Below are 17,445 nucleotides of genomic sequence, written 5' to 3' on the forward strand. Positions count from 1 at the left end.
GGACTGGCAGCCCTCCCCATGGGCTAAGTCTTTGTGCCTCAGTGATACTGAGGTGGATTGGTCTAGTGAAAACCACTTTGACTTGAAATTACCAAGTTGACTGTGGCCTTGAAAAAAAATCACGTAATATTTCTCTTTCCAAAATTCATATCTAATGTTCCTTTTAGTTCTAAAAACTATGATTCTGGGATCATAAAATCGACATTCTCAAATACATTTTTTTAAAAAAAAAACTTTGTAGAGTTGGAGTCTTGCTATGTTGTTCAGGCTGGTCTTGAATGTCTGACCTCAATTCTGCCTCCCACTTATGACTGGTTTCATATCTGCAGCCCTTCTAGGACCATGGGCTCTCTGGGCTGACCTGAGAGGTATCCAGGCTGTGCAGTGTAGAAGTCCATGCTGGTAGTATCAATGGGCTATTTTCCTAAAGTACTTCTCCATGGGCATCATCAGGGCTTATGAAAGGAAAGAGGTCTGTCCTGATATTTATTTATGTGTTTGATTGTTTTGTTTTTTAGAGAAGGTCTCGCTCTGTCACCTAAGCTGGAGAGCAGTGGTGCAATCATAGCTCACTGAAGCCTTGAACTACTGGGCTCAAGGGATCCACTAGCCGCAGCCTCCTGAGTCATTGAGACTATATGAGTGCATCCCCACACCCAGTAATTTTATTTTTTCACTTCTTGAAGAGATGGGGTCTTGCTATGTTGTCCAGGCTAGTCTTGAACTCCGGGCTTCAAGCAATCCTCCCACTTTGGCCTCCCAAAATGTTGGAATTATAGACATGAGCCACTGTGTCCAGCCTGTCATGGGATTTAAAAGTCACTGTGAGGGCACAACCCAGGAGCAGCGGTGAGTGACTGGAGCCCACATGGAGCAAGGAATGCACCTATGTTCTGAACTGCCAGCCACCCTTTGAGGGCTCACTTGCCACTAGCAGACCCCTGCAGCTGGCTCTCAGGCCAGGAATGCTTGCCTACTGGATGTACTCACTCGTTGCCTGCTGCCAGCATCTGGCGGCCAACCTCCCCCTCTACATCAGGAAGGCTTTCCTGTCAGCCTCACATGCTCAAAGTGAGAGTCCCTCCATGGTAGGGAATTTGCTGTTTCTCAAGTGCTGAGTGCAGACTTGAATGGGGGAGAAAGAGACATGAAAGGCACCTGGAGTGTTTTCTGGTGGGAAAGTTTCTGGGCTGCCAAGGTGAACAATAGCCAGGAGGTCCATTCGACTCCCTTGGCTGCTGGAGTCAAAAAGCACTCTGACCAGTCTGACCACAGGGAAATCTCTGCAGCAGAAAGTCACCACACTGCCCAGCAAGAGTGGTAGAGCAGAATTGAATACTCCTCTCTCTCCCTGAGTGAACTATATTGAGCAAAAGAAAAGGCCATAGGACAGCAAGAATTTATCTAGCAATAAAACAACAAAACTTAAGAATATTGATAAAGAGGAAAGAGTTACTCCTCACAGATGAGGAAGAATCAGCAGAAAAACACTGGCAACCCTTAAAACCTTAAAGAGTCATTACATCAAGAAGCAGACATCAATTCCCAAGCAATGGAAGTCACTCAGAATGACCTATCCCCCATGACAGACACGTAATTCAGATATTGGATGGCTGAAATGGTAAAGAAAAGCCAGAAGTTAGAAGCAAAGATCACCTAAGACATGCAGGAAGTAAAGGCTAATCTGGCCAATGGAAGAAACTTTCATTTTGAATTCATGGAAATCAATAACTTCCTTCTGGAATTTCAAAGCAAAATAACAGGACTAGGAAGCAGAATTAATAAGGCAAAGGAAAGAATCTTAGAGCTTGAAGACGAAATTATTGAACTAACCCAGGCTGACAAAAACAAGAAGAAGCTCAAAAAGAATGTGCAGAGCTTACAAGAGACATGGGACTATGTAAAGAAGTCAAATCTGTGCTTGACTGGAATCCCCTGAATAGAAGGGAAAATTGAGAACACACTGGAAAAAACCTTCAATGAGGTCTTCCAAGAAAATTTCCCATGTCTCGCTGGAGAGTCAACTTTCATAGCACAGCCAGGCTTGGTGGCTCAGCCTGTAATCCTGCACCTAGGGAGGCTGAGTGAGTGAATTGTCTGAGCCCGTGGGTTCGAGACCTGTCTAGGCAACTTGGTGAGACCTCATCTCTACAATAAATCAAAAAATTAGCCAGATGTGGTAGTGCGCCTGTAGTTCCAGTTACTTGGAAGGCTGAGGCAGAAGGATCGCCAAAGACCAGCAGGTCGAGACTGCGGTGGCCGGGAGCAGCCACTGCACTCCAGTCTGGGTGACAGAGTGATATTCCAACTCAAACAAACAAACAAACAAACAAAAAACTATCAAAGCACAAGCGATTCAGATACTCCTGCAATGAATTACATGAGCCAAGACACATAGTAATTCACCTCCACAAAGTAAGCATGAAAGCAAAAATCCTAAAGGCAGCTACAGAGAAGAGTCAGACCAGAATTGCACCAGACTGTTCAACAGAAACGTTACAAGCCAGAAGGGACTGGAGTCTCATCTTTAACATTCTCAGAGATAAGCAATTCCAACCAAGATTTCCTACCCCACAAAGCTAAACTTTATCTGTGATGGAGAATTAAAATTTTTACCAGAGATCCAATCCCCAAGAAAATATGCCACCTCCAGATCAGTCCTTCAGGAGACACTCAAGAAAGTTTTGAACACAGAAACAAAAGAATGTCAGCAGCCATCACAAAAGCACAGGCAAGCACAGAGTTAACAGAGCATACAGATCACCCACTAAATTAAAAGAATGTATATACACATATTAAAAAGGAAGCGAAGTAACCCCTTAAGAGTCTCATGACAGGGATAAACTCTCATAGATCAATATGAAGCCAATACCATCCTGATACCCCAAACTGGAAAAGACCCAACAAGGAAAGATAATTACAGACCAATTTCTCTAAGGAGCATAGATGCAAAAATCTCAATAAGACTCGAGCAAATTGTATCCAACAACATATTTCAAGGATTATCCACCATGATCTGGATGGATGGGATTCATCCCTGGGATGCAGGACTGGTCTAACATTCACAAAACCAAAAATATAATTCAGCATATTAACAAGTGTTAAACCAAGAACCACATGATTATCTCATTAGATGAAGAAAAAGCATTTGATAAAATTCACTATCCCTTCTTGATAAAAACCTTTGAATACCTAGGCATTGAAGAAACATTCCTCAAAACAATAAGAGCGATCGATGCCAAACCTGCAGCCAATATCATGCTTGATGGGCAGAAGCTGGAAGCCTTTCCTCCAAGAACAGGAACAAGACAAGGATGCCCACTCTCACCTTTCCTATTCAAGATAGTACTGGAAGTTCTAGCCAGAGCAATCAGGCAAGAGGAGGAAATCAGTGTATCCAAATAGGAAAAGAAAAAGTTAAGTTATCCCTCTTTGTGTATGATATGATTCTATACATAGAAAATCCTAGAAAGTTGATCAAAAACCTTTTCACACTGATAAATGACTTTGGTAAAGTTTCAGATTACAAAATCAATGTGCAAAAGACAGTTGCATTTCTATACACCAACAACAAGCAGTCTTGAGAACCAAATAAAAAACACAATCCCATTCATAATAGCTACAAAAGAAAAAGAAAGAGGGGTGAGGGAGGGAGGGAAGGAGGAAGGGAGAGAAGGAGGGAAAAAGACAGACAGACAGACCTTGGCATCTACCTAACCAGAGAAGTGAAAATCTTTTACAATGAGAACTACAAGATACTGCTCAAGGAAATCAAGGATGATACAAACAAACTGAAAAACATCCCATGCTCGTAAGTTGGAAGAATCAATATTACAAGCTGTTTATTCTACCCAAGGCAATTTACAAATTCAATGCAATAACCATCAAATTGCCAACATCATTCTTCACAGACCTAGAAATGACAATACAGAAATTCATATGGAAGCAAAAAAGAGGATGAATAGCCAAAGTGTTTCTCAGCAAAAGGAACAAAGCTGGAGGTATAAAGCTTCCAGATTTTCAGCTGTATTACAAGGCTACAATGACCAAGATGGCATGGTACTGGTACAGGAATAGGCATATAAACCAATGGAACAAGACAAAGATGCCAGAAATAAAAACATAGCCTTTCCACCAACTCATCTTCTACAAGGCCATCAATAACAAACACTGGGGAAAGGAAACCATATTTAGTAAGTACTGCTGGGAAAACTGGCTAGCTACATGTAGAAGAAGAAAATCGGACTATTACCTATAACCATATACAAAAAACTCACTCAAAATGGATCAAGTACTTAAATGTGAAACCTCAAATATAATAATCTAAAAAGAAAATGTAGGGAACACCCTTTAGGACATCAGAATAGGCAATAAATTCATGACCAAGTCCTCAAAAGCAAATGCAACAAAAGTTCAGATAGACAGGTGGGACCTCATCAAACTGAAAAGTTTTTGCACAGCAAAATAAACCATCAAGAGAGTAAAGAGCCCACAAATGGGAAAAACATATTTGCATATTACACATCTGACAAAGTCCTAACATCCAGAATTTACAAGGAGTGCAAAAGAACTGAAAGGAAAACAAAACAATCCCATTAAAAAGTGGGCAAAGGACATGAATAGACACTTCTCAAAGGAAGACGTGAAAACAGCCAGCAAACGTATGAAAAAATGCTCAGCCTCATTAATCATCAGAGAAATGCAAATCAAAACTACAGTGAAATAGCACCCGATACCAGTAACAGTCAAAAACCAACAGCTGCTGATGCAGTTGCAGAGAAGAGGGAATGCTTTTACATTGTTGGTGAAAACATAGGCTAATTTAAGCTCTTTGGAAAGCAGTGTACAGTTTCTAAAAGAACTGAAAATTGAATTTCCATACAATCCAGCAATCCCTCTTCTGCGAATATATCCAGAGGAACATAAATTGCTCTACCAAAAAAGACACTTGTACACACATGTTTACTGCCACACTATTCACAACAGCAAAACATGGAACCAATTCAGATGCATGTTGAAAGAGGACTGAATAAGGAAAATGTGCTGCATATACATGATGGAATATTACACAGCCATGAAGAAGAACAAAATCATGGACTTCTCAGCCACTTGGATGCAGCTGGAGACCATCATACTAAGTGAACCATCACAGAAACAAGGAACTGAATACCACATGTTCTCACTCGTAAGCAGGCCCTGAACCCTAACCACATTAGCACAAGCGTGGCATTGGCAGATGCTGGGCACTGCTAGAGGAGGGAAGAAGGGAAGAGGAGGGGAGCACACAGAAACACAAAAGGTATCTGGTCCACTATCAAGGGAAAAGAGGGCCAGCTAGAAGACCAAACTTCTCCTCCATGCAGCCAACTCATGTAGTAAACCCTTCCTTGTACCCACAACTCTAAGAAAAGTCACCATGATGTGTTAAATGACCAGTAAAATATTTTTCCTAATAATTACGGCACCTTTTCTTTGACAAATGGGTTGGGACTTGCCACTCTTTTCCCATATCATCCTGGAACATCTGCTAGTCCCCTGCTCCTCAGCAGGTGAAAGTCTTATACAAAAGCTTCAGCTCACGACCATTCCCCAGCTTCCTCTCCTGACCTGGTTTCTTTGCTTTGTCTTGCTTCACCACTGTTCCTGTCTTTAGGAATCAGGTCAGTTTCTACCTCCACATAGTACAATGTAGCCACTACACTGGGTTGTCCTATTGCCTCATAACTGCCCAAGACCCTGGTTCTACTTTACACCAAAACCACAATTAAATAGAAACCCTGCTTACTTTTAAGTGGTCTTAGCTTCTGAAACCTCAACCTGGACCCTCACCTTGCTGCCTGAGGCTGTCACATTTATGTTTTATTATGTTAAAGAGTATTCTGGGCTTAAATAGAAATGAGATTCCATTAGGCTGGAATACAAGATCTGAGGTTTGCAAACTCATCCTAGATGAAATGCTACATAACTCATTTCTGAATATCACTATGATGGGGTCAGAGGAGAGACAAGCCTCATGTGTGAATATCCCTTTGGGAAGCTATGCACCAATGCCAGAACCTAGTCCACCCGACAAGGCAATTTTTGAACGCTTTTTCTGGAATGGTCATCAGAGCCATTGTCGTTGTTAACTTTGATGTCCTGAATGTCATCAAATGTCTCCCTTTCAATATTTCTTTTATCTTAGGGTAAAGAAAAAAGTCACTGGGGACCAGATCAGGTGAATAGGGAGGGCATTAAAATATAGTTATTTGTATAGTGCTGCCAACGTAAAAGCACATGGCAAGTTTGCGAACTCAATTATCGAACCTCAATAAATAATGATGACAGCTCTGATGGCCATTCCAGAAGAAGAGTTCCAAAACTGCTTTGATGGGCAGACTAGGTGCTGGCATCAGTGCATAGCTTCTTAAGGGGAGTACTTGGAAGGTGACCATAGTAATACACAGCAATGAGGTATGTAGTACTTTTTCTAGGATGGTTCATAAGTCTAATTGTTGGATCTCATATGACATTAGGAAAATTCGCTTCCTAAATGTCCTGTGTGTTCCAAGAAGACCTGCATCCTAACCACATGAGATGCTTCCATGTGCTCTGAAGTGTCACAGAGCTTCTCCAGGAATGGGGAATGAGGGAGGCATGCCTCTTGACCTCCTGGTGAAGAAGGAGAACTGTCCATAGTACTCACTGACATTCAGGAACAGGAGTCTGTCATGAATCTGGCCTCCCGCCTCAAAAGTCAAGAAGAGGTCATCAGATGGCAGGTCATTAGATGGGTAGAATGGAGATGAATCTTGAGCATCCTCTGTGAGGCCCCCAGAGGTGGGGAATTTTAAAACAGATGCAATCTGGCCTCCATATCTGTGGATCTCACGTCCATAGATCCAACCAAATGTATATAAAAATATTTGGGAAAAATAGTAAAAAATAACAATATAACACCAGGTGCAGCAGGAAGCAGGAGTTCATCCATCCTTGAGCTCCACACAGAGAGGGCTAGAAATAGTCACTGGACTCAGGCACACGCAAGCCATCTGACAGACCAAGATCCCCAAAGGAGGCTGGACTCAAGAAATGATGGTGGGGCCACAGGAGAGACAAGCAACGCGCGTGAAGAAGATGGCCATAGAAAATTGACCCTGAACAGAAGAGCAGTGGGTGCAGATGGCATGTGAGGCTGTGCTTGGTCTCTGCAACCCAACCTCCTTGCCTTGTTTCCCTTAGAGTGCCAGTGTGCATCAGGAAGGCGAGGTCTAAGTCAAGGAGCTATTGGGGAGTTCTTAACAATGAAGTTGTGTGATCTTGTGATATATAATAAGAAATACATACTTTGGTCTTCATTCTCAATTCCCAGCTTGAGCTCCTCTCTAGGTATAATGGGACATGAAAGGAGTCATGATTATGTAAGACGCTGGTGCCTTTCTTCTCACTGTGATCTGCCCAAAGTCAGAACAACTTCAGGGAGTTATAAGGACTGGGAAGGAAAGAAACTCGTACATAAAATGATATAATGGAGGGAGAGAGCCTGGGGTGTGGGTGAGGCCACATTAGCATACCCTGGGCTCAGGCTCCAGAGCTCACAACCTGGGACACCCTCTCTCTGCTGGTGAGCTCATTCTGTCCCCATGATGTAAAAAAGGAATCTATATGCTGACAATTCCCACAAGGCTAGTCCCAGCTCTGTCTTTTCTCCTGAGCTGTAGACTTGCATATAGAAATACCTACTCAGCATCTCTGCTTCACTATGTAAAAGGTTTCTAAATGTAACATTGCCAAACCCAAGTTTTTGATCCTCCAGCCTGTCTGGACCTCTTCTTCCTGTCTTTCCTATTTCAGTAAATGCCATGAGAGTTGGCCTATTTTCATCCTTGATCCTTTCCTTCCCTTCTCTCACACACAGGGTAGAAACTATGACTTCTCATTCAAGCCAGAATGATTCTGAGAGCAAATTGGGGAGTTATTAATAGTGAGTCTTTGCAAAAATTGTGATATATAATAAGAAATACATATTTTGGTCTTCAATCTCTATTCCCAGCCAGAGTTCCTAAAACGCTTGTAGTCAGTGATAGGAGTAATAAAGGTAAAAGGACAGTATTTGTTATTAGTAACAAACCCCCTGGGTTTGTGTTAAAGAGGTGACTTTTGGAAAGCCCTTAAGAATGATAGCTGGTTGCCTGGAGAACTCACCACATGATTAAAGTTCTGGAGTTTTCGAGCACTGCCAACCCCATTCCTGACCTTGGAGAGAGAAGCAGAGGTGAAGGTTGAGTGGATCACCAATGGCCAATGACTTCATCAATCATGCTTACATGATGAAGCCTCCATTAAACCCCGAAGGACAGAGCTCAGAAAGTTTTTTCTGTGACTCTAAAAAAAAAAGGTGGAAGCAAGATCCCATTTGGTTTCAAACAGTGTCACTAGGGCTAAAAAGCTTACATGTAGACCTAACTACATGTGAGGTATGTAAGAATTGAAGTATTCACATTTTTGGGGGGGATAGAATATTCCAAGAGTTGTTTTATCCATTCAAAGTGGCAACCTTCTAATAACATGTCATAAGGATTTTCTCATTCGATTCTCATATGGAACTGGCATGTTCTCATCCTCACTCCACATGTGAGGATGCCTAGGTGTAGAAAGGTGAAGTAACATGTGCAGCACACCACCAGGAATCACCAGAGCAAAGATCTGAATCCAGACCCATCTGACTCTAAAGTTGGTTTAATTGGGCATAATTGCCTCAGGAAACATGGCACATCAGACAAATCTCTCTATGCACTTTTAGTTGCAGCCCTTATTCTCCACGATACCATCTAAAAGACCCTGCTGTGAAGCTAAGGCAAAGAACATCTAGCAAGCCTTCCTCCATGGGAAACTGCATTGAACTGATCCTCTCTAGGTATAATGTGACATAAAAGGGGTCAGGATCACGTAAGATGCCGGTGCCTTACTTTTAATTGTGATCTGCCCAAATCTGGCTAATTCAAGTTCAGTCGCTCACATACCTGAGTGACTGGAGACTTCATCAATATAAAATGAATGCCTTTGATATTCCATTTCAGGCTGTGAGCCTACATCTAACCCAACAGTCACACTTTCTGAAGGCCAATAATGCTTTAGTACAAATAAATGATATGAGTTAACCTGGTGCTTATTATAGCTATAGCTCGCACAGCTGTAACTTTCTGTTGAATGGAATGGAACATTGTTCATTAAAAGAGAAATATTTTCTAAGGGAAATTTTGTGTTCTTATTCAATCCACCAAAGGGCTAAAGTATAGTGTCAGTTTGACCAGGAAACACAGTTAACTTTGAACACGATCCCAATTCACTGAGTGACCCTGATGGTAACATCCTGCAATTCAAGGAAAGTTAATAAAATGAGAGCAGAATAAAAGCCTAAACCCCATGAACGACATTACCTTCCAATTTGTTTTTCACATACATCAGAGAATGCAGGTACCTAGACAGACATGCAAGTTATTTCCACCTGCAGAGTGTGAAATAATGATTGCAATAATTACTCAACTAGCTCAAACTTAACATTTCATCTGCCCCAACTGCCTAATGATTGCTTGGAATAGCTATAGACTTGAAAATATAATGATACCATTTCTATTTATCATGGCCTGATTAGCTGGGTGACTATCTTTTAAATAAATGATTTATATTTATATGCATAGTTTCTTCCTATGTAACTCCATAGGAACCATTCATATGTTGATTCTTCATTCATTTTCACTGCCCTCTGTCCATCTATGTGCCAGAATATTTCATGAAAGTGGCAAAATTAAATTTGTGCATTGTTATCAGGGAATCTACATGATAGTAATAATGGATAATATTCATTAAGAGCTGATTAAATCATTAGTGTCATGCTCGGTGGCTTTAAAAATACTACACGTTAATCCATTTAATCTTCGCTGTGACCCATAGAGAAAGACATATTCTCATTTAGTTTAAGCAACTAGCAAATAAAGAAAATAAGTAACTCTCCTACTTTTGGAAAGTGATGTGACTACTATGTAGCCACAAAAATCATGTTTTTGAAGATTATTTAATAACAGTGAAAAATGCTCACTGTTTAATAAAAGGTAGAACATAAAATTTATTTGTATGTGTTTGTGTCTTATACATACACAGAAACACATATAATGATAATTTGTGAAAGTATATGTAGAGGGTTAAAAATACCTAAAAGGTAACATAACCAATTGTTAACAATTCAGCGGCATGGTGGGCAACTTGCTTTTTCTTTCAGTGTTTTTCCATGACTGCCAAAATGTATTAAAATGAGCATGGATCATTTGAAGAGTCAGAAGAAAGCAATATAAAGCAATAAAATGTTTTTAAAAATTGTTCCAGAAGCAACCAATACTTTAAACAAAGCAATTGCCACAAAATAAATAGAAAAGAAAGAGTCATCCTCCTAAAACAAACACAAACTCCAATCTTATTAATTTACAGAAAATTTCTACTAATACTTTCAGGATCAGCCAGTTCCAGGGCTATTTAAAACGCTCTGGAGCAGAGCTGCCCGAAAGGACTTTCTGCAATGATGAAAATGTCCTAGAAATGCATTGCCGGAGGGTAGCCATGTAAATATGCTACCTCCACATGATAAAAATGTATTCTATGAACAAATTTCACATATGAATATAAAGGTAAAAAAATAAATAATATACTAAATAAAATACTGACAAATATAATCTAACACACATTAGAGGAATAGTATTTACTGAAAATTCAGTATAGTTCATATCAAGAAGTCCATTAATATAATCCATTCCTTTAATAAATCAAAAGAGAAAACTTACTCCAAAGTCATTGAAAAGGCAGTTGTTTAAACATGTTTTAAAAAAAGTCATTGAAAAGGCAGTTGTTTAAACATGTTTAAAAAAATTTTTTAAAAAATTTTAGAGTTGTGGAATACAAGTGAGATTTATTATATAAGTAGGCTACATGCTTCTAGCTGGCCCTCTCTCCCCTGATAGTGGACTAGATACCCAGTGTGTTGCCACATGCCTCCACTTCCTCTCTTCACCCCAAGCAGTGTCCAGCATCTGCCAATCCTATCCTTCTGCTCGTGTGACCAGTGAACAGGCCTCACTTATGAGCAAGAACATGCAGCATTCAGTTCTTTGTTTCAGCAATAGTTTGCCTAATATGATGGTCTCCAGCTGCATACAAGTGGCTGCAAGAGCCATGATTTTGTTCTTCTTTATGGCTGCATAATATTCCATTATGTATATATGCCACATTTTCTTTATCCAGTCCATTTTTGATTATCATCTGTGTTGGGTCTGTTAAACCTCTATTCTTTATTCAAAACTTTTAATAAAATAGAAATAATATGACATTCCTGACATTATACATTTTATGATATCCTAAAATATACATCTCAACCTAGAAGACTACATGGAGAAATAGTATAATGAAGAAATCATGAAAACAATCCCATTAAACTGAATATGCTCCTATTAAATATGGAATGAAGATAAACATGTTCACTATAACCACTATTACTTTAGATTAATCTGGAGGTACAAATCAATGAAATTAGAAACAGAAAAAAAATAGAAAGCTGAAAATTTGAAAAATATACGTGATCAGTGACTATGGATATTATGAATGTAGTTCTGATAAATGAATACACACAATTACAAATACTACAATGTAGTTTTTAAGAGCATGGACTGCTGGTACAATTGCTGACTCTATGAGTAACTAGCTGTGTGATCTTGGGAAAGTTATTTAACCTCTCTTTGTTTAGTTTCCACCTCTGTAAAATGAGAACAATAAACTTATCTATAGAATTATTAAGGAAACTACTTAGGTAAACACATGTGGAGAGTGTTTAGAACATGTTTGGATATAATAAATACTACCCATTACTATTTTTATTATTAAGGTGATAATAATGAGGCTGTTGATAATGTGCAAAATTTGCAACACTCAAATGCTTTCTATATGTAAAATAGAATGTAATTTCTAACAGAAAGATAATAATCAAATTGGTGGGAGTGTAAACTAGTACAACCTCTGTGAAAAACAGTGGGGCGATTCCTAAAAGATCCAAAAATCAACCTTCCATGCGATCCCGCAATACCCCTACTGGGAATATACCTGGAGGAACTCAAATCACTCTATGAAAAAGATAACTGCACACATATGTTTATTGCAGCATTGTTCACAGTAGCAAGAACATGCAACCATCCGTGCTGCCCATCGAAAGAGGACTGGATAAAAAAGACGTGGCACATATACACGACGGAATATTACACAGCCATAGGAAGCACAAAATTATGAATTTTGCAGCAACTAGGAAGGACTTAGAGTCTATAATACTGAGTGATCTATCACAGAAACAAAGAACTGAGTACCACACGTTCTCATTCATAAGTGAACCTTGAACAATTATCATGATATTGTAAGAAAGGGATTGGCAGTAGTGGGAAACTGCTGGGTGGTCGGGGAGGGGAGGAGCACACCTCATCAACAAAGGTACCTGCATAATGAACATTTGTATACCTAACCCTGAATTGTACCCCACATCTTTAAAATAAAAAAAAACCCTGTATTAAGCATAAGAAAAATGTATGAGATTAAGTATTAAAAAGCACTACTTGGAATAAAACAAAGATTTGAATAAGGAAAAAACAAATACTTGAAAAGAAAGATTCAACATCATAAAGTTACACATTTCTCCTATGATATTCTGTAAATTAAAAAAAACAGATATAGTTAGTCTAAGTTCATACTAACACGAAGAGTGAAAATAGAGCAATAAAGGAAATTAGCATGAATAGCTGTAAGATATAATTCTAGAATACTCAAAGCAATATGGCACTGGAGTATGAATACACAGATTAATGGCACAGTTTAGAGAGCATAGAGATAGAACCAAGTTTATATGGGCATAGCCAATCCCACGTTAGTGCTTGTGTGACCCGTGATCAGGGCCTGCTTATGAGTGAGAACATGTGGTGTTCACTTTGTTTCCGTGGTTGTTCACATAGTATGAGGGTCTCCAGCTGCATATAAGTAGCTGTGATGATAAAGATTTTGCACATGAGGAGGGGAGAAAGATTAATGATTAAATAAATTACAAAAATGGTAGGCCATTTGAAAGCAAGTAATGTTGGCTCTCTATTCTTTATGCTGAAATGAGTTCTCTACAGACTGAAGATTTAATCATAAAAATTAAATTTAAAAAGTAGAGGAGAGAAACCTGAGAGAATGTTCTTCTGCACCCGTGGCCTATAGATATGCAGAACTATATGAATACCACTGTGATTAGGTATTCACAGGTATAACACTTCATACCTATTAGGATGGCTATTATAAAAATAAAAAAAAATTAAAAAGACAAGAGATAATAACTGTAGCCCAGGTTGTGGAGAAAAGGGAACCCTAGTACACTCTTGGTAGGACTGTAGATTGATGCAGCCATTATGGAAAACAGCAAGGGGGTTCCTAAAGAAATTAAAAATAAAACTACCTTTATTACCCAGCGATCCTCTTCTGGGCATATACCTCCAAAAGATAAAATCACCACTTTGTGAAGAGAAACACTAATTTTTGTATATTGTTGTGGTAAAAGTAAATTGGTTCAAAGTTTTTTTGGCAGACAATGTGGCAATATCTAGCATAATTTAAAATACACACACCATTTCCCTAGTAATTAAACTTCCAGGATTTAGCTTTGATATATTTACAAATGTGCTAAATGTCATGTGTGATTTTTTTAATAAGAGCAAATATGTCCATTAATAGGTGCTGGCTAAATAAATATGAAAATGAAATGCAATGAAGTCATTAGAAATGAGAAGACAGGCCAGGCTCAGCCTGAAATCCCACGCTTTGGGAGGCCGAGGTGAGTGGATTGCCTGAGCCCGCAGGTTCAAGACCCACCCAGGCAACTTGGTGAGACAATAAATAAAAAACTAGCCGGGCATGGTAGCACATGCCTGTAGTTCCAGCTACTTGGAAGGCTGAGGCAGAAGGATTGCCGGAGCCCAGCAGGTTGAGGCTGCGGTGGCCGGAAGTGTGCCACTGCACTCCAGTCTGGGTGAGAGAGTGAGACTCCAACTCAAAAAGAAAAAAAAAAAAAGAAAAAGAAATGAGAAGACAGCTTGGTTGGTGTGTTGATGTGAATTAATTCTCAGAAGCAAGTGAGAGAAATGTACAGAATTAAGTGTGCTATCACTTGTTTAATTAACTAACTAAAAATGATCTAACAGGCAAACACACAACTATATGTGTTTATAAGTGCATAAAATATCCCTGGAAGAGATAATCCTAGGAGGTGAGCTGGGTAACTGAGAGACACACATTATATACCATTTTATGCCTTTTGCATTTTATGTCATGAGTCTATATTATATGTTTAATTGCTATTTAAAATAGCTTTTAATTTTATCTCCTCTTCTTTTGTTTATGGAAATCCTGGCTCTTTCCAAATTCTGTTCACACTATTAATCTAATCTTGGCTCACTTCCCTTTTCTCACCTTATTATGTGTGTAAATAAATGTCAAAAAACAGGCCATAAGAATGTGGGACAAATCACCTCCATTTAACAGAAAGCTAGTAAAGCACCAAAATAGGTACATTTGGGAAACATCTGAAAAACTATATAAGAAGTGTTAACGGTGGAGGTATAATAGGGAATTTGATTTTGTCTTGGTATTTTCTGTGATGTTCCCAGTTTATACAATCATAAATATTACTTTTGTAATAAATTAAAAAAAAATTTTTTTTGAGTCGGTGTCTCACTCCATCATCCAGGCTGGAGTGCAATGGCACGCTCATGGCCACCCCAGCATTGACCTGCTGGGCTCCCGCCATCCTTCCGCCTCAACCTTCCAAGTAGCCAGAACGACAGGTGTACGCTATCATGCTAATGTTTTGTTTTTTTGTAGAGACGACGTCTTGCCAAGTTGCCCGATCTGGTCTCGGACCCGTGGGCTCAGGCTCAGGCAATCCACTCGCCTCGGCCTCCCAAAGTGCTGGGATCACAGACTGAGCCACCCAGCCCGGCCCCTAAAAATGTTTTAATCGTTTAACTTCTCGCTACTCACCTGGTTCCTGTCCCTGGCATTTGCATATCGAAACCTCTGGATATAGTAAAAGACGAGCCATGCGAGGGAAGTGATCATCAGGACGATGAAGGAGATGGAGATAAAGACGACCGAAGTACGGCTCACATATTTCTGCAAGTTCCGGGTCCCGATGGTGATGTACATTGTCACGGTGATGTTCCTTTCCAGCAGGCTCACTATCTCCTTCCCTTTCGGCTCAGGAATCATTATGGCCACGATGTCTTCTACACCTGGGGTGAGAGGGGCAGGAAGGGACAATGGAGGATTAGGAGACACGATGGGGGGTAATCAATGTCTGGGCCAAGTAGGCAACCCAACACCCTCACTACTTTTGGGGATGCTGTGCCAGGCTAGGAAGACCTAATAGCTAAAACCTGAGTTGAATTTTCTCTTTCTTCAGCTACCTAGGGATGCTGCTGCTGTGTATGTGAAAAAAGGAACCTACTCCGGCACCAGTGAAGTCATGATCAGACTACTCTCTGAACCCTCTAAAGTGTGGACCTTAGGTCTGGCACAGGTGGGCCCTTCTTGATCAGCCCCTTTGATAGTTCTGTGTTGCAGTCCACAGATCCCATGAGGGGGGGAATGGGACTCTGCATTCCATGGCAAAAGGGTACAATGCTCAGTTTTTTTTGTTTTTTGTTTTGAGTTGGAGTCTCACTCTGTCGCCGAGACTGGAGTGCAGTGGCCGCTCCCGGCCACCGCAGCCTCGACCTGCTGCGTTCCGCGATCCTTCCTCCTCAGCCTTCCGAGTAGCTGGAATTACAGGCATGTGCTACCACGTCCGGCTGATTTTTTTGATTTATTGTAGAGATGAGGTCTTGCTGCCCAGGTGGGTCTCGAACCTGCGGGCTCAGGCAATCCACTCACCTCAGCCTCCCAAAGGCGTGGGATTACAGGCTGAGCCACCGAGCTGGGCAACAATGCCCAGTTTTACGACGACTGTCTGACACCCCTCTCCTTTTCCCCAACACAGACACTATGAATATTTAATCACAGACCTATGCCACTTCCAAGGCAATTTTCTCCTATAGTGAGTACTCATGCAACCAAAAAAAAAAAGAAGAGGGGTTTCTTAAAGAGCTCTAATATAATTTCACCAACATAAAATAATGACCCCAGAACTCCTTTCTGCTTGTTTTACCTAATGCAATGGAAGCAGCTTGTGGGATCACATACCAAGCAAAGAGAAACTGAAGGTAGTACAGATAATCCCAGGATTGTTTTACCCCTACTCTTAAATACTCCCCCCACCACACTGCCCCTGTTATTGAATAGTTTGAAGCAAAAGTGGCACTTTTCTTGGACCTGAGTTATATGGGTCATTTTCCTTATGCTTCATGACATTGTGTGAGGTGCAGCCTCTCGGGGGGAAGATCTGGGACCTCTCTGGGGGTCTTTTAATGATATGACACCAGGTTCAAATGAATCAACCCATCGTGTCATTGTGACTGATAAAAGGATGAGAATATTAATTTCACTAGGATAGGTTCTGAGGAATCACCCCAATTCAAATTCATGGAGAAAGATACAAGATGAGTAGGGCACACAGGCCCCACGTCTGCATGGAAATATCCCATTACCTGAGGTGATTACAAATTAAAGGGAGCAAACTTACAAATAGGACGGTGTAGGACAAAATTAAACCAAACTGTAGCTGCTTAAACTTGGCCTTATTCACATGCTAAGGCCAGTCAGTTAGATGGAATTAACACAGGCATAGTTAACATAGATTAGAAGTAGTTAGGTAGGATTTCTTAGGCAAGTCTAGATTAAAATAGGGTAAGCATTCAGGCATCTTTCTTATCCATACATGACCTTCACTGGACCAAATAGGCATATCAGACCTGACTACCTTGTGGGTTGGAATGTGGAATGACCAGTGCAGTAAATCACAGAAACTTAATAGGGAATCACCCAAAACACAGACATGATGTTCTAAGAAAAACCCAAATCTAGTTAGAGCATAACTTTTATTATTTAGAAAGTCCTTGCAAACTTAAAAGTTAAGAGATGATAATCAACGCTCGTGACCAGATACCTGCAGCCCTCTACTCTTAGCTCATGGTTTGCTAAATCATCATTGCAAAAGTATATAAAGCTTCTTGTCAAAGGCAAACACGTACCCTTTCTCTTAGGGCACCCATGCTTTTTCTTGAGTGTGCCCCTTTTCTTTCTAATTAAATTATTATTTTCTTTTTTTTTTTTTTTTTTTTTTTTTTGAGTTGGAGTCTCACTCTATTGCCCAGGCTGGAGTGCAGTGGCACACTCACGGACACCCCAGCATTGACCTGCTGGGTTCAGGTGATCCTTCTGCCTCAGCCTTCCAAGTAGTCAGAACTATAA

At 40.2% G+C, this 17,445-nt stretch overlaps 1 protein-coding gene across 1 annotated transcript in view; it reads right to left on the reverse strand.

The window, feature by feature from the left end:
• Positions 1-15,378, reverse strand: part of RNF150 (ring finger protein 150) — a gene marked incomplete at its 5' end in the record, with an annotated part of 98,296 nt that extends 82,918 nt beyond the window's left edge. The window contains one exon of the mRNA XM_008051753.2: positions 15,079-15,378. Within this exon, the coding sequence (XP_008049944.2) occupies positions 15,079-15,378 (300 nt within the window). The remainder of the gene's footprint in view (positions 1-15,078) is intronic.
• Positions 15,379-17,445: the final 2,067 nt, after the last annotated feature.

This window comes from Carlito syrichta, unplaced genomic scaffold (assembly GCF_000164805.1).
Source record: "Carlito syrichta isolate Samal-C Ts95f unplaced genomic scaffold, Tarsius_syrichta-2.0.1 Scaffold230908, whole genome shotgun sequence".
Classification (NCBI taxonomy): Eukaryota; Metazoa; Chordata; class Mammalia; order Primates; family Tarsiidae; genus Carlito; species Carlito syrichta.